This window comes from Taudactylus pleione, unplaced genomic scaffold, assembly GCF_031769625.1.
Source record: "Taudactylus pleione unplaced genomic scaffold, aTauple2 ptg000212l, whole genome shotgun sequence".
NCBI classification, from domain to species: domain Eukaryota; kingdom Metazoa; phylum Chordata; class Amphibia; order Anura; family Myobatrachidae; genus Taudactylus; species Taudactylus pleione.
Genome location: NW_028284614.1, coordinates 10,311,834 through 10,332,098, shown reverse-complemented (window position 1 = coordinate 10,332,098; position 20,265 = coordinate 10,311,834). Strand labels below are relative to the sequence as shown.

The window sequence follows — 20,265 nt, the reverse complement described above, 5'->3', positions numbered from 1 at the left end:
CAGGCTGCACAGTAGCTGACTGGTGGAGAATAAGTGGGAGAAGCAGGAGCAGACTGTACAGCAGATGACTGATGGGAGGTCTGGGTGACAGGATGATGTCACTGTCCCCGGTGACGTCAGTGCCGGGGTTCCCTCAGTGCGCAGGGCAGAGGCCGGGCTCAGTGTCCGCGCTGTGATTGGCTCTGTAGACGTGAGCTGAGGAGTGGGCGGGGTCAGAGTGGTAGACCTTATACCGGTGTCTCTCCCCCATCCGCTCACAGTCACTCATTCGTTGCTGGCTGTCATGTCAGTAGCCGGTGACCCACACACACCCCGCCAGTAACCCCACCATGTTTGACCGGGAGCGGGGCTGGAACCTGTCCTTCGCCGGCTGCGGCTTCCTCGGGGTCTACCATGTCGGGGTGTCCAGCTGCCTGCAGGAGAGAGCGCCGTACCTCATCACCGACGCCAGCCGGATCTATGGGGCATCCGCCGGTGCTCTCAACGCGGCTGCTCTGGTGTGTGGGAGCTGCCTGGGTGAGTGATGTATAGAGGGGCACAGGTCCTGGCTAATGGAGGGGGGGTCCTGTGTTACACAGGTCCTGTGTAATGTTAGGAGTGGCACAATAGGGCATAGTTCCTGGGTAATGGAGGGGTGGCACAACGGGGCACAGGTCCTGTGTAATGGAGGGATGGCACAGAGGTCCTGGTTAATGGAGGGGGGGAAGATTCGAGGGGGCACAGATCCTGGTTAATGGAGGGGAGGCACAGCGGCGCACAGGTCCTGGATAATGGTAGAGTAGAAGGGGGGCACTGATCCTGGGTAATGAAGGGGTGGCAGGCATACAGGGGCACAGGTCCTGGGTAATGGATGGGTGGTACAGTGCGGCCATGTTCTGGGTAATGGAGGGGTGGCACAGAGGAGCCAGGTCTTGGGTAATGAAGGGGTGGCACAGGGAGGCACTTTTCCTGGGTAATGGAGGAGTGGCACAAATCCTTGATAATGGTGTGGTGGTACAGGAGGACACAGATCCTAGGTAATGAAGAGGTGGCACTGATCCTGTGTAATGTAGGTGCAGCACTGAGGGGCACAAATCCTGTGCAATGGAGGGGCGGCAAAGCAGAGGTGCACTGATCCTGGGTGATGGAGGGGAGCCACAGAGGCGCACTGATCCTGGGTGATGGAGGGGAGCCACAGAGGGGCACTGATCCTGGGTAATGGAGGAGAGCCACAGAGGGGCACTGATCCTGGGTAATGGAGGAGAGCCACAGAGGGGCACTGATCCTGGGTAATGGGGGGGAGCCACAGAGGGACACTGATCCTGGGTAATGGGGGGGAGCCACAGAGGGGCACTGATCCTGGGTAATGGAGGGAAGCCACAGAAGGGCACTGATCCTGGGTAATGGAGGGAAGCCACAGAAGGGCACTGATCCTGGGTAATGGAGGGAAGCCACAGAAGGGCACTGATCCTGGGTAATGGAGGGAAGCCACAGAAGGGCACTGATCCTGGGTAATGGAGGGAAGCCACAGAAGGGCACTGATCCTGGGTAATGGAGGGAAGCCACAGAAGGGCACTGATCCTGGGTAATGGAGGGAAGCCACAGAAGGGCACTGATCCTGGGTAATGGAGGGAAGCCACAGAAGGGCACTGATCCTGGGTAATGGAGGGAAGCCACAGAAGGGCACTGATCCTGGGTAATGGAGGGAAGCCACAGAAGGGCACTGATCCTGGGTAATGGAGTGAAGCCACAGAAGGGCACTGATCCTGGGTAATGGAGGGGAGCCACAGAAGGGCACTGATCCTGGGTAATGGAGGGAAGCCACAGAAGGGCACTGATCCTGGGTAATGGAGGGAAGCCACAGAAGGGCACTGATCCTGGGTAATGGAGGGGAGCCACAGAGGGGCACTGATCCTGGGTAATGGGGGGAGACACGGGGGAGGGGGGCACATATCCTCGGTAATGGAGGTGTGGCAGAAATCCTTGATAATGGTGTGGTGGTGCAGGAGAACACATATCCTGGGTAATGGAGGGTTGGCACTGATCGTGTGTAATGGACGTGCAGCAGTGAGGGTCACAAATCTTGTGTAATGGAGGGGTGGCAAAGGAAGCACTGGTCCTGTGTGATGGAAGGCTGGCACAGGTCCTTCCTGTTGGAGGGGGCACTGATCCTGGGTAATGGAGGGGAGCCACAGAGGGGCACTGATCCTGGGTAATGGAGGAGAGCCACAGAGGGGCACTGATCCTGGGTAAGGGAAGCTTACACGGCGCATATCCTCTGTAATGGAGCAGTGTCAGAAATCCTTGGTAATGGAGTGGTGGCGCAGGAGGATACTGATTCTGTGTAATGGAGGGGCAGCACAGGGTGGCACAGATCCTGGGTAATAGAGGGGTAGCACCGATCCTGTGTAATGGAGGGGCAGCACAGGGTGGCACATATCCTGGGTAATAGAGGGGTAGCACGCATCCTGTGTAATGGAGTGGGGGCACAGATCCTGTGTAATGGATAAAGGGCACAGATCCTGTGTAGTGGAGTGGTAGCACGGGGGCACAGATCCTGTGTAATGGATAAGGGGCACAGATCCTGTGTAGTGGAGGGTCAGTAATGGGGCCTCCCTCCTCTGTAGTGGAGGTGGGGCATCCTCTGAAAACAATACAACGACCCCCATATGCTCTGCTGTTTGGCTCCCTTATGTAATACAATCCCTTCTCATACCCTATCCTGGACCCTACCCCTTATACTGTATATAATAATACAGAGATAATATAGGTATTATTATACATTAGGCTATCACCAGGCAGCGGTCCCTAGCAATACAGGTGTGTTTTGTTTGTTTGGTTTTTTTTTACACATAAACCCTGAATATTCTTTTGGTTCCTGCTGTTGATTTCCCTGTTCACATTATAGACTGTTCCACAAGTGACCCCTATAGCATTGTTACACATAGAAAGTGGGTGTAATGAATGGGATTTATTTCAGTATTTCTAGCTTTGCGCACATCTGATATGTTGGTGCTATTTGTAGTGCATTCTCTGTAACCACCAATCATTTTGCAGCTCTGTCATGAAAAAGCTGCTAATTGTCCCTGGCCTGGAATGTGGCCTGTGATTGGACGGCGGCAGTGAGCTGACATGTCAGTGTGCAGTCACCCAGCCCTCCCTGACTGAGAGGTTACTGCTGGTCACAGACACCCTCCCCTTCCATAGCATGCTGCATATAGATCAGAGGTTGCTAGGTTATTCCAGTTCTCACAGGCTGTTTATGTGTGAGGAAAATCCATGCAGTCTGCACTATATTTACAAACACTGGGAACCTGAGCGCGAAGTCCACTAAGAGACTTTTATCCATATGTGTATATTATTATATACTGTATTTATTTATATTGTGCAAAACGTTTTACCTTGTATGGATATATAAATAAAAATACATCTTATCCAATAATACATTGCAAACAGACCCTAATTTCACGAATGGTAGAAATTTTATATATATATATTATTCCACTGCCCCTATTTGATAAATATTACAGTAAAAGTATGTTTTTAATAGGCATTATATTCTGTATACCAGGCGTGGCAACCCTGCTGCAGTTTTGCTCTTAGAGCAGGCTAAAACTGTGGCAGGGCATGCTGGGATGTATAGTTCAACAGCAGCTGGAGTGCCTCACGTCTACCCTTGCTGAATACAAATATGCAGCAACAGTGCGGGTAATCTATATGGAAAACCATCGGACAAATCTTTTAAAATCTGGGAGTGTACCTGGAAACTAGGGTCAGGTTGCAGCTATAGATTCCCAGGGCAGAATTATACCCCTTTCAGACATACTGAGATTCCCGGGAGTTTGGATTTGGCCTGCCTCGGCCAAATTCCCGGGATCTCGTGTATGCCTGTACGTTTCTGGGTAGCCGACCCTCCAATTGACCAGGGAATTTCCAGGGAGTTAAGTCCCAGGAAATTACCCCACTCATATCTGAATGGTGCTCCCCGGGAATTTACTCCCGGGCTGCACCAAACAGCCTTTACATTGAGTGGGCAGCGCAGAGCGTCCTACAGGACGCTCATCGCTGCCGCTCACCACCCCCAATGCTGGTGGCTGTGGCACTGTAGACCGAGTCAGTGACTTTGGCCGGGTCCTCAGGCACAGAGAACCCCAGCCGGACGCCTCTGCCACAGCGGGCCACCCACACTCCAGCTGAACCACCAGGGCAAATAGGTAATAAAAGAAATCATTTAATAATAATAAAATAAATAACATGGCTGCATTCTGATTGGTCAACTGCCTGCTGCATGATGATGACATCATCATCAGCGGCAGCCGGAGAGGGGGATAGGCTAGGAAGGGCAGAGGAGAGGCAGGTAATATTGAAAACTGAAAAACCCTGCTTATGTCTGAATGGTGCTCCCCGGGAATTTCCCGGGTAGAAGCTGTAGTGTGAAAGGGGGGGTCTCAACCAAATACCCGGTAATTTGCACAGGAGAAATTGCGTGATTCCCCATTTATCAGGCTATGAGGATGGGGTTGGTGGCTGTAGCGTACAGCATCGCCGGAGTGGGGTCTACTGATTCCTCACCGGCAGGTGGGCCTGTGCGTGGGCTGGTGGTCATACCTGTGCAGGAAAGACACGGGGGAAGATGTGTGAAACCTTCGAGAGAAAGTGGAGACGTTGCCGATAGCAACCAATCAGTTTTCAACTGTCATTTCATAGACTGTTCTGGAGAAATGACAGTTACGCGCTGGTTGCTATGGGAAGCCTCCACTTGGTCTCTCTCGAAAGTTTGATACATCTCCCCTAGGATCAGAACTCGCGAGTTTCTCCTTGTGCCGTGGCAATGTCTGGCATGGCTCTAATGGTACATTGCTCATTGATTCATATTGTCTTGACACTGAATAGCGGCGATGAGAGATGTTCCTTAATGTTGGGAAAATTACATTTCAGAAATAGGACACAGACTTTTTTTTTACTATGATTAGTTTTTGAAAGGGCACCATCAGAGGCCTGGAGATGTCATTGTTGTTGCTGCTGTTATTACCTTTGCCCTTAGATAATGACTGGATAGAAGAACGCTGCACTAATGATAATTTTGTAGTTGTTTTCGTCTTTCAAATGTGAACTTCGTTCCAGGCATCCTGCTCATGTCGCAATCCCCGGGGGGTGATGGACTCAATGAAATAATGGCAGTGACCTGGATCTGACCCAATCTAATCCAGTCACACAGGGGCACATTATAGGGATAAGCAAATAAATAAGTACAAGTAACTTTGTTCCCGAGCGACACCATGCTGCGCTGCAGGTGTGGAGATGTGAAATGTGTAGAGAGATTTATATTTGGGAGGGGGTGTCCAAACTCCAATCTAAGAGGTCTATTTACTAAGCCTTGGAGAGAGATGAAGTACCAACCTATCAGCTCCTGTTATTTTTCAAACCCTGCCTGTGACATGGCAGTTAGGAGCTGATTGGCTGGCACTTTTATCTCCGTTCACTATATCTCCATCCAAGGCTTAGTAAATAGACTCCTAAATTACAGTGTAAAAGTAAAGCTTCCACTATTTGTGGGCTACATGCAGAAGCAGCCAGTGCTTACCCTGCATACATACAACGGTGCTCCCAACTCAGAATCAGACCTTACTTATGATAATTGTTAGTGACCGTAAGTGATGGGTTTACAGCAGCTGGAATGAGTGATTATTGAACATGCCCGTGTTTGTTATATGTTGTTAGACTTATTAAGTTTCACATGTAGGGCTCGAGCCAATTAGGAGCGAGTTCCCTGCCGTTGGAGTTGGCGTGGCTGTACGCAGCACTTACGGTACCGCTGGACTTGCAGGTTTCTATGGGGCTGAGAGCAAAAATGTGCGAGATAGAGCCGCGAGGGGGGCGAATTGTACGCTGCTGTTACAATAGCAATTTGCCCCCTTCACTCCTAATTGGATCGAGCCCATAAACTCTCCTACTACCAGTCTCTAGTTTCCCCAGGAAGTGTCACATGTAAGTGGGCTAAAGGACAGAGAAATAGAATTGGTAGTGTCCTACAATGGGCAGTGTCTGACGTGGTGATCGCTTCCTTAGACCTCTGGGAATAAATGTTCTTTTAGTCTTTTTAATTATGGCCGTTAGTGGCTTCAGAGGTAGGCGACACAGATCTATTGGCTAAAGAAGACCATAACGTTGGCTTATTTCTATTGATTAGTGCTGATCTAAATCTATAGGAGGTAGGCATTTGGTATGATTCACTGCCGGCCGCATGGTTCAAATCCCGGCAACGTCAACCGACAGAGGAGGAAATCCCAATTGTCCTAAAGGTAAGTATAAACCAATCTAATTCTACCCCCTAACCCTAACCTTCCTTTAGGGTGCCTAACCCCCCCCCCCTCCCCCCTACCTAAACTTAACCCCCCCTACCCCGCCGCCTAACTAACCCCCGGGTGGGTGCCTAACTAACCCCCGGGGGGGTGCCTGACCCTGACCCCCCCCCCCCCCCACACACCCCCGCACGGCTGTCCGCGCCCGGCATCATCTCGAACGGGACTTCTCTAGTTGGGAAGCCGGCTGTCGACATTGCGACGGCCGGCTTCCTGAACGTATACCCGGAGGTAGATTAAATCATGTAGGTTACAGTATTGTTGAAATTGCAACCTGGATAAAGCCTTTTAAGGGGACATTATCATAGTATCACAATAGTTCTGGGCTTTAATCTTCCCAAAATACATGAGATTGCAATCAGTTTGTGGCCTCCACTGTGTCTCTCTATATAAAGTGCAGTGTTTGCTCTCTTGCCTTTCACTCCTACGAGCCTGCTCCCTGTGCTAGCTAGATAACCTGTTCTGCGGCACAGTGGTGTTTTGTACAGAATTTTTTGGACTATGGGGCCTTTTTAGCATTACATATTTGCGGCACATTCCCTGAGAAAAAAAACAGTTGTTGGGGAATAACCGCAGATATTTGGTATCACCCCAATGTATGAAAAGAGGGACCACAGCAGATATCTGAGATCTGCTGGGGCCCTTACATACTTTTTGACAGCGTGCGCAGCCCCCCATAGGTTTCTATGCTGATGAGGTCTCTGAGCACATGGCAGGGACTGGTTCCTTTTGGAACGGCTATCCCTGCGGGTGCTATAACATACATCTGGGCGGTATCATCGCATCCTGCAGTGTGATTTTTGGGCGCTAATATCGTGCCCAGATCGCATCGCAAATGTGATTATTGATAAATGGGCCCTTAAACAAGGGCCTGGATTCTAAGTTGCACATGTAATGTGAGCACTGTATGTATGTATATATTTGTGTATGTGTTTAGTTTTGTAGCACACCGTGTAACTGAGCAGGGCTTATTTCCAGGCCCTGCAATGTGCCTGTTCTGCAATCTCTCCCCTGTCGGCTTGTGCAGCACTGATTGGCTAAAGGACGTGAGCTGACAGTCTCCCTGCCGGCTCCTGTATTATATTTCTCCCAGCCAGCCGGGTCACTGTAGGTTGTACACTTGAGCCTATTACCCAGCAAGAAATTCCTCAGCAGCTTCCTGTTATCAGCGTAATATAGTAGGAAGCTGGTTATTGTGGCCACATCCTGCTTCACAAAGGACGGGTAACATCAAGCGAAAGTTCTTAAAGAAATCAAAGTTCAGCTTGTGACTGGGAGACTATTTCATAGGATCTACAAACCGTATCGTCCTCATATTGCATTGTGGAGCCAAAACATCAGTCTGCAATTACGTCCGTGTGCCCAAGTCTGATTCGGCGCACGCTCAGTCACCAACTTCTTTCTTTGGCGCACATGTAGTATGCTGGAATGGGCGGCATCTAACCGCATTGCCACTTGCGCCCAAAATCAGAATCAGCCACATAATGTATTGACCACACTTGTATATTATGTATTCTAGGGAAATAATGTGCGAATGGCCTCACACTTGGGGGGGGGGGGGAGATAAAGCTTGGAAAGAGATAAATTTGGAGATAAATGGCACCGACCAATCAGCTCCTAACTGTCATTTTTCAAACACAGCCTGTAAAGTGACAGTTAGGAGCTGATTGGTTGGTGCTATTTATCTCCAATTTTCTCTCTCGCCAAGCTTTATTAAATCTCCCCCTTGGTAACACAGGAATGCAAATGTTTAGGAATAAAAACGTTCGTCAAGTGTTGCCGCTGGTCAGTTCCGAGAAGATCTCCCTCCATTGTGCCCCACGTGTGGTGGTCTCCTCTAGATCTCATTTTACCCGATTAAGAGGCAGGGAAGAGCCAAAATGGCGGCATAAACGCTCTATTATCGCTATGTTATACATGAAGGTGGCGACTGAGCAATTCATTAAGTGGCGGAGAGCAAAGAGCTTACAGTAGTTTACTGCTATACGTTTCCAGTTTACTAGAATGCTTATAATCATTTACTACTGGCGGCTCTTGCTTGAGCCGCTGTACTGTAATTATCTGCTCAGCTGGGATCTGCGACTAAGGGGCCCATTTATCAATAATCACATTTGCAATGCAATCGGGGTGCCCAAAATAGCACTGCAAGATGCCATTATATCGCCCAGATGTACTAAATGGCACCCACAGGGTCAGGGGTTCTAAAAGAGCCCGGTCTTGCGATGTGCTCAGAGTGTAGAGATGGCGTCAGCGGGCTCTTCGCTCCTGTGCCGGAACTCCTGCGCGTGTATGGTCTACTCTACAGACCACATGTGCGGTAGCCAGATTCCCTCTCCTGGTAAATTTTACAAAGTGTAGCCCATAGGCTACAGCAGCACAATGCCATCTTCGGATGGCGTAAGCTGATGGGCCCAAACTCTGTTGGTAAATCTGACAGCCTTGCATCCCCCATAGAAACCTATGAGGGCTACGGCTGATGTCTGATATGGAGAGAGATCTGATATATCTGCTGCGGTCCCTTCTTCATCCATTGGGGTGATACTAAATATTGGCGGGTAATATCCCCCGAGTGTTTTCATGGAATATACCGCAAATATTTAATAATAGGCCCCTAAAGCTGGAGCACTCTAAAGAAAAATGGCTGCTACTGATACATATTAACATTCATTTACAAGGAATGGTATATTCGGCATGGGTTTAGACTTTTACTTTCACAAATGTTCCATGTACCATATGTGGCTTATGTTACTTATCACAATGAACCTTATCTCAATGGGCGTCGGCTCAGTTTATTTTATTTATCCATGACCTATTTTTTTTTTTTAAACTGTCAGCAATGAAACAGCGCCACCCAGTGGCCACACTAGTGAGAAAAAAAAAAAGTTTGAATTATTGCTTGGCATTCTACCGACCAATAACATTGCAGCAAAACATTTTTAAATGTTTTACGCATCAACATCCCGCTTTTTCTCTTGCAGCTGAGTGTTGTTCGGATGTGATGGAGGTGGCCAAGGAGGCCAGAAAACGGAATCTGGGACCATTACACCCGTCCTTTAACCTGGTCAAGATTCTGAAGAACGGATTGTATCGGAACCTCCCAGACAACGCCCACGAGCTGGCATCCGGCAAGCTGTGTATATCCCTCACCCGGGTCTCTGACGGAGAGAATGTGCTGGTGTCAGACTTCAGCTCAAAGGACGAACTTATTCAGGTAACTGAGTTCTTGTGCTACCGAGTAGCATTAGGAGGGAGGACTTTAAATGTGTGCAGGGAAAAAAAAGTATCTCTGTTGAAGCAATATATACCATACGTACTATGTACATTTATTTGTTTTTTTTTTAATTGAGGACTTAGGGAGCACCTGAATATCTACAAATAATTGCTCCTATCGCCTTCTGCGTGCTTTGGATATTCCGTCTGCCTGCCCTGAGTTTGGAAATCTGGTCGCGACAAAGTATTTTTAGTACTTTATTTGACTGGACACTGCGGTACCTAGAGTGCTCACGAGACCAAATTCTGTTCTAGAACATTATACAACCGTATTTGCCATCTAAAATAGTGTGTGTGTGACTTATTTTTTTTTTTATTTTTGCTTGCCAAAAGTTGAGGTTGGATTCAAATGTTCCTCTATATAGTGTATTTTATCCCATGATAAGACAAATTCCTGCAGATTGCACAAAGGTAAGGTAAATAAACTGTCCCCGAAAAGATCTTCCCCCAACTGGCTGTATTGTTGTGGTGAAAACTGCCCTTTGGAGGTGTCTCACCTTCTAGTGGTCACCAGCTGGTGTATTCTCCTGCAAGTTGGGCACGGTTGGAGGCACGTGTTGGGTCATGCAGGCTGGACATGCCCCGTCTTCTACACTAAATGGAGACCCAATGCCTTGGGTCTGATCTGCTCACTTTGAAAATGATTTGGCACCATGGCTTGGAAAATACACGGATGCCCCTGATTCTAGTGTGTGTGTATTAGTGGGCCAGAACTTAGGAGACTGGGGTACTCCATGGCAACTAAATCCAGAAGTTTGGTTCCCAAGGAAAGAGCTAATTTCAGGGGAGATTTTTCTAGTCTTCTAAAGACTGGAAAGGTTCCCATAGCAACCAATCAACTTCTCCCTCTCATTTTCTAGAATATACTTCATAAATGCTAGTTACAAACTGATTGGTTCTCCACTTCTGAGAAGGCTTGTTATATATTCCTTCTTCATGTGCCAAGCAAAATACAATGTTATCACACTGCTGTGAATGGCAGTGAGGTGCCTTGTGCAATTAGGCAGGCTGCCAGAGAAGCCACAGGTCAAGCATACACGACGTACTGACACTCATGGCTTGCCCATGGGTTGCACGGACAGCTGCCGCTTATCTGAGATATATGCGAGACCTACGATCAATTATCCTGTTGCCTACACAACCCATTTAATCAATATTGATGTCTGCATCTTACTATTCATACAGTTGTTCTTTTCTGCGTATAGAATGGAAGATCTGCATTTAATTTTTACTGGAATAAATCCATTTATTAACTTGATTTTTTTTTCTCTCTCCTCAGGCTTTAGTGTGTAGTGCCTTTGTCCCAATCTATTGCGGGATCATTCCCCCAACCTTTAGAGGCGTGGTAAGTGTGCCTCTTATATTTTGTTTGTTTTTTTTGTGTGAAAGGATTAAAACCTGAGCTAGGTGTAATAAAACTGATCAAGGTTTTCCGTTGTTTGCACTGTTGTAGAACAACAAAGCTATCTGCAAAGCTATAATCCAACAATGCTGGGAACTGCCTAGGTCAGCGACCACCTGACATTGTCTGTTCCCTGAGCTTCTGCCTTATCCTGAGCTTGGGCAAAGTCCTATAACTGCAGTATCACACTGGCGCTTTGGGGACGCTACGTGTATCTGCCATAGGGTGTTGGCGTTTATCTGGCCACTATGCAGGCAGTGTAAATCCTGGCTTCCTGTTGTACCAATGCCAGTTTGCTCTCTAAGCACCGCCCACAGCGCTTACAGAACGTACCATGCAGTAGCTTTGCAGGAATCCAACTTCTGCAGTGCCAAGATGAGGGAACAGGTAAATGCCAATTTCCTGCGCCAGGTATATATTCAGAGAGTGCCAGCATAACACTATCCTAACTGGAGGTTTGAGGTCCCTGTAGAATAGAACGTGAGATGGTTTACAGACCACATCTTTAGATTTTTTGCATGTGTGTCATTATTTTTTTATTTTTCTCCAGCGTTACGTTGACGGCGGGATTAGCAACAACTTGCCGGAGTACGAGCTGAAGAACACCATCACCATCTCTCCCTTCTCCGGGGAATCTGACATCTGCCCCAGAGACAATTCCACCAATTTCCATGAACTGCGAGTGACCAACACAAGCATCCAGTTCAGCCTGGGGAACCTCTACCGCCTGACGCGCGCCCTGTTCCCCCCTGAGCCTAAAGTAAGTGACCGTGCTTGTTGTTCCAGACATTAAGGGCTAGGGCTACCAAACTGCATTGTCTGCAAGCTGACGATTCTCCGCACTTTAATATTACTGAGGTTTTTACATTTCTGATCAGAAATGCCCCAAAAAAAATGGCTGTCCCGGCTTTATGCCACAGTGAGGTCTCTAATCGATGGTCTCCATTCTCAAGAATAGTGATTACCTCAACAAAATGGCTGCCTCCGCTTTGTGGGTTTAATGCCCTGTAATCTGTTTGAACTATATAAAGAGGGGTGTTTTTCAGTACTGAGTTTAGGCATGTCCTGGGAACTTTGATACTTATCAATGTTACATTCTTTATAAAAGATCTATATGTAATATTTTGTTTCTCTTATTTATGTAACCTTGTGATAAGATTACTAGGAGCCGGATGTTCCCTGCATTTATATTATGATGTCTGTGATTGTGAACTGCTCTGTATATACTGTGCCCTCTGTCTTATTCTCCTATTCATGGACTGACTTTGTCTTCACAGGTTCTGGGAGAAATGTGCCAGCAAGGATACAATGACACCCTCCGATTTCTAAAAGATAACAGTATGCTATTTTATTTTATATATTGGTGCTTCCTCCAATGTACAAATTGTCTGACTTCTCTCCAGTACTTCACACTAATGCCCCTCTTGAAACTCGCCGGGCTTTGCACTAAATCATTTTGCCGTTCTAAATTCTGAGGTCAAACTCACCACATTGTAAATATACCCAAAAGACATTTTGTGAATTTACCTGTGTTGTGATGAACCTTCTTATACATTATTGAGCATGTTTCCAACTTACTTGAGCCAGGGGTTCCGTGAAGAAAGGAGGGAGGGGGTTCCGTGAAGAAAGGAGGGAGGGGGTTCCATGAAGAAAGGAGGGTGGGGGGGGGGGGCGGCGGCAAGTATTAATTACCTGGGCCCAGGCCTGTTGGATGAGCCCACAATTGCTGCTGGGGGGACGACCAATGTCCCCCTTTGCAGCATGTGGTGCTGTGTGTAGTATTTTAAAAAAAATAATTGGTGGGTGCGTGGCCACGTCCCCCTCAGTACCTGGGCCCCGTGGATGTCTCAGAGGCCCTGACTTGATCTTGCCCCTGCTAGTTAAAGGATTTCTTCTCCAAAATATTATCTTGTATTGTCTTTTAGCAAAATGTAACCTTTTGCAATTTTTTATTTTTTATTTTTTTAAATACATTGACAGCTAATATACATAAAGCAGAGTAGTATGGAGAGGGTGGTTCCTGTTTTGCACCGACCGCAAACTGACCACACACAATATAATATGGTTACAGTGATCCATAAATCTTACTGCTTTATGCATTACTTCAACCACTACGGTAATATAGGAGCATATATATATATATATATATATATATATATATATATATATATATATATATATATATATATATATATAAAATTATATCATTTATAATTTTTTTTATTCTGCATTACAATGTTGGATAGTCTTGGGGTTTTATTTTATTGGCGACAGCGTATATCGCCAGCTACAGGTTGCGGTAGTAAGCCTTATTGAATTTGAAGCAAAACTACCCTTCTGTGACTTTCTGCGGTATTCCTGGTAATATGTGACCATTAGATGAACAATAATATATATTACATAAATTACACTACTAAATGTGTATTTTTTTTTTTCACTTTCCATCTATGGTCAGACCTTTTAAGAGAGCCGTCACCCTCAAAGCTGCTCTTAACGGCACCAAAGACCTCCGCTGCCACCCGCTGCAACAGCCCAGAGTGCGCGGTGCCCCTCCGCTCAAAGGAAGAGGATAAAGAAGGCGAAAAGATGACGTTGGTGAAACAGACGTGTTGGCCCCTAGATCAGAAAATAATGGAAAAACTTCCGCCCTCACTGTACAAAGGTGAGTAACACACCTGTACCCAGCGGGAGCTGGAGCAGCAGAGCCTGGGAAGCAGGCTGATTAGGTCTGAGCTCCTGAAGGGGTGGGAGGGTGTGAAATCGCCCAGGCTGTTTCAGGGGGGAGGTGGAGGAGGTAGGAACAGGAAGCGCACAGAGACCACGTGACCTAGAGGAGCCAGGCTCCGCCCCCTCCTTGCCACGCACCCCTGCAGTGCTTTTCTATTCCTTCCCCTGCGCAGTTGCTGCTCTGTGTCTTTGAGTGTGAGCCTGGCTGACGTCTCTCCTTACAGTATCTGTCTCCAGTCACCTGTCCTGATCATGGCTGCAGGTAAAAAAAGGAGAATAAAAAACATTAATAAGTGTGACCCAAACCCCCCCACCCCCCCACGTATTCCTGTATATGTATGTATGTGTATAGTACTATGTACGTGTGTGTGTGTATATACTAGGTATATATATGGAATCAGTATGTTGGATTTTGACGCCTATATTAAATACACTGTTGGGTTTGAGACGCCGGTCTCATAACTATATCCCGTGTGTGTGTGTGTGTGTGTGTGTGTTATATAATGTATGCAGTAGCTGCTCCTCCCCTCTTACGTGAGGTGGGCTGCTGCTGCTGGCTTGGGTCCCGGCACCTGCTCAATGAATCTGGCTGGCATCTGGACCGGCGCATGGGTGGCGGTGGTGCCGCACATGTGCACGCTTAACACCAGCTTCTCGGGGCTGCATTGGTTGCAGCTCTGAGAAGCCCTGTAGGGCTGTCCGAAAGACAGAGCAGCGGCTTCCACTGGATGTCACTCTCTGCCGGTCACAGCCCGGACTGGCTGTCCCAGGGGAAGGAGACACCTCCCCCTGGCTGCCTGTCTTCAGCGTGACTGGCAAGTGGCGCTTCCAATGGGAAGCCAACTCCAGTCACAGTGTAGCCAGAGGAGTCACAGACTGCACTGACTCACTGAACAGTGGAGGATTTTACAGCCCCTAGGTAGGATCCGCCACTGTATAAATGTATGTATACTAATATATACACTATGTATATGTATGCATATTATGTGTGTGTGTGTGTATGTGTGTGTGTATATATAATATATATATATATATATATATATTTCTCACGTGCCTTATTCAGTAGTACAAGTCGTGTGTGATCGCATGCAGAGCGGCAGCAGATAGTCAGTGATTGACAGTCTGCTGCCATTTGTGGGTGAGAGGGGGCGACGACGGCCATCGTTTCCCGAAACTGGGCACGTCGCCGCCATTGGACGGAGAGAAGAGGCCAGCATTTCCTGGCCTCTTTGTTGTAACTGTGGTGGCCAGCTTGTGTGACCCCCATGGATCCACTTAGCTGGCATATGTTATCACAGATTACCCTATGCTGCGTCCTTTGACACAGCTCGGAATGGTAGTGCATGCAGGAGGTGTGTTGCTGCTGGCGGCATTACCATAATTGCAAGGACAGAATTAGAAAGCGGCTTGCCTGCGTCTTTGTAATTCCGCCCTGTGCTGTGTATTATTGCTAACCTGATATATTAAATAAATGGGGCACGGATTATTGCTAATCTAATAAAAAGTAAAAGATTATTGAAATTATAATCATGTGGGATGACCACACCCCTCCAATTGATGGCCACACCTACCAAAGGCCGGTCACGCCCCTTTACCGGGCCCCTGCCATTGCATTCCCTGTGGGCCCTTCATGCTCCAGGCCGACACCGCGGCCATTTTGTGGTCTGCCCTAACACTCATTAAATTGGAGCCTATCGGTCCACTAGAAGTAAAACAAGCCTCCTGGTGCTGTGTTCTCACTGGTTCTTTATTATACTGGGAGACTGTCATGAATATTTTACTAACATGGCCGCCTGCGCTACATGTACGTTATTAGGGCATTTCTCCATCTGTATCGCAACACCGTTATCATCTGACCATTATACATCAAAGATATTAAACTAGTTTGCTTGTTTGTTTATTCTGACCTAATTAGATGAGGTAAACTCGTTGTCTCTGATCTGTTCGCCATACCCATTGTGAAGTAACCTTGCTTTATTCATTTCAGCCTTGCAAGAAGCCTGTAAGGAGAAACGAGGACTCTACAATCAGATAACCAGTCTCCTGCCGATGCGATTGGCGTCTTATGTAGCGTTGCCTTGTACTCTGCCCGTGGAATCTGCCTATTCGCTGGCTATGAGGTGAGGCTCATGGAGGGGGGAGGAGAAAGGGGATCAGTCTGTGTACTGGTTTCTGGATACCCTGTTCAGGTATTGATTCCCGTGAGGACCCGTGTGCAGCCTTTCCCCCCCCCGGCCTCCACAGCGACATCTTCGGGATGATGGCGCATGCGCAAGAGAGCAAAGGTTCCGGGACAGTCCCAGAGTCTTTGCTTACACTGTGTGGGCGCTATTTTTTTTTTCCAAAGAGGTCACTGGGAAGATGGCGCCATGGAGGAGGAGTAAGAGCGTAACAGCAGTCTCCTATGCCTGTGGGGGGAGCGATGGCACTGATCGCACCCCCCCTATCTTTGAGCCGTGCTTGGGGGGGGCTCAGAGCGCCCCCCCCCCTCCCCAGTGTGCAGCGCCGCAAAGAAATATTTTTTCCCCCACGAAGGGGGCGTGGCCAAGCCTCTCGCGATTAGGCCACGCCCCCTGTTACCCGGGCCCGCCGCCGCTCTTGGCGGGCCTGATACTGTCTACCTACAGAATGGAGTGACCCCTTGGAGACCTGCCGCGGTATTGTATCCATTGCACCTTAAACTATTAAATGGCCTCTCATTGAGCGAATCAGAAGGCATGTGAGGCGGTGCATGCGGTTAGCAGTCTGCACCGCTAAGCGGCCTTCCGATTCGCTGTTAGAAGACTGTTCGGATTCAGAACCATACTGGAATTCCACGCTTCAGCTTTATTCATGTAGATTAATTACAGGTGTGTTTAATAAGGCGCACATTTTGTAATTCTGGTCACTGTGGCCTATGGAGCACTAGCACTTTAAATAAGGATATATGAAAATCATGCCTAACATACAGGATAAATATAGGTGTAAATCTGTATTTCGGAGGAGGCGGCACTGCAGTAGGTTTGACGCGTTTCCCTTTGCAGACTGGTGGACTGGTTCCCTGATATTCCGGATGACGTTCGTTGGATGCAGGAGCAGATGCGTTCCGTGGCTGGCGCAGTATATTACCAGGCGAGAAAGAGGTTACTCCCAGTAAGGTAGGTGGCGAACGCCTCTCTATCCCCAAATCTTGCTTTACGCTGAATAGTTAGTTTTGGGGAAAGTGACTAATTGTTCCGTACCTGCACAAAACATTTATTTTATTCCTTTAAACCATGACCCTCAGAATTCAGGTGTGTGGGGTGGTAACTGGTCAAGGGCTTCTGGAGCAGGGTAATGCGGGAAGCCGAGACCCACCTGGTCAACTATGTGCTTGGCGGGAAGCCGAGACCCACCTGGTCAACTATGTGCTTTTTACACCTGAGTGGGCCGTTACGGGCATTTTCCGAGTAGGCAGAGACTTACCCCGGGAAGTAGGAAATTATCTCTCCATAAGTGCTGCGAAATAAAAGACCATTTTCCAAAATTGGATACACCCAACTCCCATCAATTTTCAATTATATAGGGCAAAAACTCTGATTAATTTTTCCTATGGATTGTAGGGTTGCGTTGTTTGACCAGGAGAGAAAGGCAATTCTAGATTCATCATAGTACGCGCATGACCCAATAGTATGAGACCCAAATTCTTTTGGGTGATCCTCCCATTGTGTTGCCCGGCGGGTGCGTGCCAGATACCCTTCTTCTTTATTTTTATTTGTGCATAGCCTTTGCACTTGTACTGTAATATTGTATACTTGACTGCCTTTTACTCGAGCCCTTGAGCTTAATGAGATGCTTTTATATCGTACATGTCAGTTATTTCATGCGCACTAACCTTTTTTTGCTCGTATTTCGGCTGATTTGATGCCTTGTATGCAGAATGACCGCCTATGGAAGTGCGCTACGATTTGTCTATTGCATATTGCCTACCAATACATGTGATGGTCATTAAGCTTGATCTATAATGCCTCTGTCTTGCAAACTTGTCAACAGTGTGTTTGCTTCAATAAAAAAAAAAAAAAAGTAAAAAAACCAAAAACTTTATTTTTCCTCTGCAGGCCACCGGCCCACAGCACCCTAAGGAAGTGTCTCAGCCTCCCATCGGCATTCAACCATGCTTCCACCTATCTTTCCCCCAATACTTATTCCTCCATGGACCTTGAAAGCTGGGTGTTTGATTTCTCCAGCCCCGTGACCTCAGATGTTGCTCAGGAAGCTGAAATGCACATGAGAACACTCGGATTCCCGGCCTCCGTCAGTTCGGAGGACTCGGGAGTCGAGCTGAACCTCTCCAATGAAGATCTGAACTCTTCCTCCTCCTCCACCACCACCTCCTCAGAGATTACTTTCTAGGTTTTACTGGAACTGAATAATAAAAATCTCATTTTGGTGCTTGAATCTCAGGAATGAAACCAGTAACAAGCGAATCAGCCTACGCATTTACTGGGGGTGTGCTATGACCAAACTACCACGGCCCGTATATTATGGGGCGATATCATCCTGTCCTGTTACCAGCACTTACAGTGTTTGCATCTTGTGGATCATCTTGATAAGTAGGAACCTTTAATAGTCTTCTTCTGCTCTGACTGTGCTTTAAATCTGGACCATTCAATAAGCAGTTATAAGCAGGTGGCCTGCAGTCCGTCCACCTGACTGCCGCTATAGAGGACTGGGAACCGCAATAGCACTGAATACATGGGACGCTGTAAAGTGGATAATGTGTTTGAGGTTAGAACAGGGAACTTTTATTCCTTCTGATTATTACAATACACTAAACTAAACAAAAAAATGTTCTCCACGCTAATTCAGGATCCTGGTTCAAAATGAGAAGAAAACCTCACACAGTCCCAGTTTGTGACCAGGCCCCGGGGTAACATGATGGGGTGATCAAGTAAACTTTTCTAATCCCCCCCCCCCCCTGTTCCCTTACAGCCTGCAGTGATATTAAACTTTATGTAAATAATAAAAATAATAAAATAATTTTAGTAATCAAAGTAAAATAAAAATAATTGAAAAATTATATATATTTTAAATGAGCCAATTATGTAGCACTTTGATATGCTGAGAACAAATTTTCCTGTACAGCTAGTGGCACGGTCTACACGGAGCATAATTTTAATGGAAGAGGCTATACATTTCTTTGGGCAAGCTGGAGCCCCCCTCCCAGGAGCTGGATCGTGACCTTCCCCGATTGGGTCATTAATTTTTGCTTTCAGTTCTGTCTTAAAACCTTACAGAAAAAGATTTGCAGCTACAATGTAAATCTCTGGATAAACCATTATCCATTCCATAACTTACTATTATCTTTTTCTAGTCTGTCTTTAATGAAAATGTATTAAATAGAAGGAGAGAAAGCAGACCATACTGTGTTTTTATGTTCTGAAATATTGAGAAATAATATCTATATTTGAAAGGATTCTAGATTAACACTTTAACCTTTTTTTCTTAAAAATGCTGATTTGTTATGTAGGTACACTTTTTTTTTTTTTTTTTTTCTTTTTTTAAGCGGGTAGATACAGATGGCTGCAGTTTTCGTGCCGCTAATGGCCGCTTGTCACATGGTGTAGGCAGCCATATGGTGAGACAAACCCACATTTGAGACTGAGCCGTATGAATTCAGTAGAAACCAGTGATTACCTACAGGCACAATGTGCCCATTTGGCTACTATTGACTGGCAAAATGTCTGCCCCTTCCCCTCCACTTCAAATGTTCCTGCTAATTTCAACCTCAATTATTATATTTATCAAAACTAGGCCAGATATATTGTCTTACCCCTGCATTGCAGATATTATGCTATGCACTGAGGTGAGACCAATAATTTTAAAGTGCATTGTTTTACCTCATAATTTACATGAAGCTGCTTTGATTGGTGCTACACAATTATTGAATCAACACCTGGTGCCCCCACAACCTATCAATTTTGCAAAGAAATACTGAGTTCTCTGATGTGCGAGTCGCATTACTCTGTCACAGGAACCTGGGGAATGTTGGCTCAGCCCACAAAATGGCCGCCTCCTCTGAACTGAGGCAAAGGGAAAACTTCATCCAGCAGAAGTGACTTCTACGCTTATTTTATTATTCGGGTTTAGAGTACTTATTATACTGTAACCCTCACTTAAAAATAAAAAAAATGTTTGTTAATAAAACATTAAGTTGGCAACAACACGAGATCTGGCTAAAAGCATACCAAATAATATTACCTGGAAAAAAATATTTTAAGTATTCACAAAGGTTACTGGTCTGATTGGTGAAATGTGATTTGTGCCAATACCAAGGGCTTATTTCTGTTGGTTTGTTTTCATTTTCTTGTTGTATTGTCCTGAACCAACCAATTGCCAACTACGGCTGAATAAAAATATCACAAATGGTTTGTGTGTGTGTGTGTGTAGTATGTATATTTCCTGAATAGATGTAACAGTGGGTTTAATTCCGAGACCTACGCAAACCGGAAGGTTTACATACATCTCTGATGGAGTGAGGCTTGTGCAGATGGCGCACTACGCATA

General features: G+C 46.7%; 1 protein-coding gene across 1 annotated transcript; it reads left to right on the top strand.

Annotated features, from left to right (window-relative positions):
- The first annotated feature begins 235 nt into the window (after positions 1-235).
- On the top strand, positions 236-20,129 carry LOC148517745 (patatin-like phospholipase domain-containing protein 2). The gene is made up of 9 exons (XM_088478312.1): positions 236-516; positions 9,320-9,552; positions 10,891-10,956; positions 11,564-11,773; positions 12,291-12,351; positions 13,469-13,675; positions 15,728-15,860; positions 16,764-16,877; positions 17,817-20,129. Exons 1-9 carry the CDS (start codon positions 330-332, stop codon positions 18,109-18,111), a joined length of 1,506 nt encoding a protein of 501 aa, XP_088334438.1. The 5' UTR covers positions 236-329; the 3' UTR covers positions 18,112-20,129.
- The last annotated feature ends 136 nt before the right edge of the window (positions 20,130-20,265 follow it).

Excerpts from the sequence above, each read along its gene's own strand:
- LOC148517745 (XM_088478312.1), top strand. The coding sequence starts at position 330 with ATGTTTGACCGGGAGCGGGGCTGGAACCTGTCCTTCGCCGGCTGCGGC. Across the intron at positions 12,352-13,468 it reads CCGATTTCTAAAAGATAACA|ACCTTTTAAGAGAGCCGTCA; the intron begins GTATGCTATTTT and ends ATCTATGGTCAG. Across the intron at positions 13,676-15,727 it reads TCCGCCCTCACTGTACAAAG|CCTTGCAAGAAGCCTGTAAG; the intron begins GTGAGTAACACA and ends TATTCATTTCAG.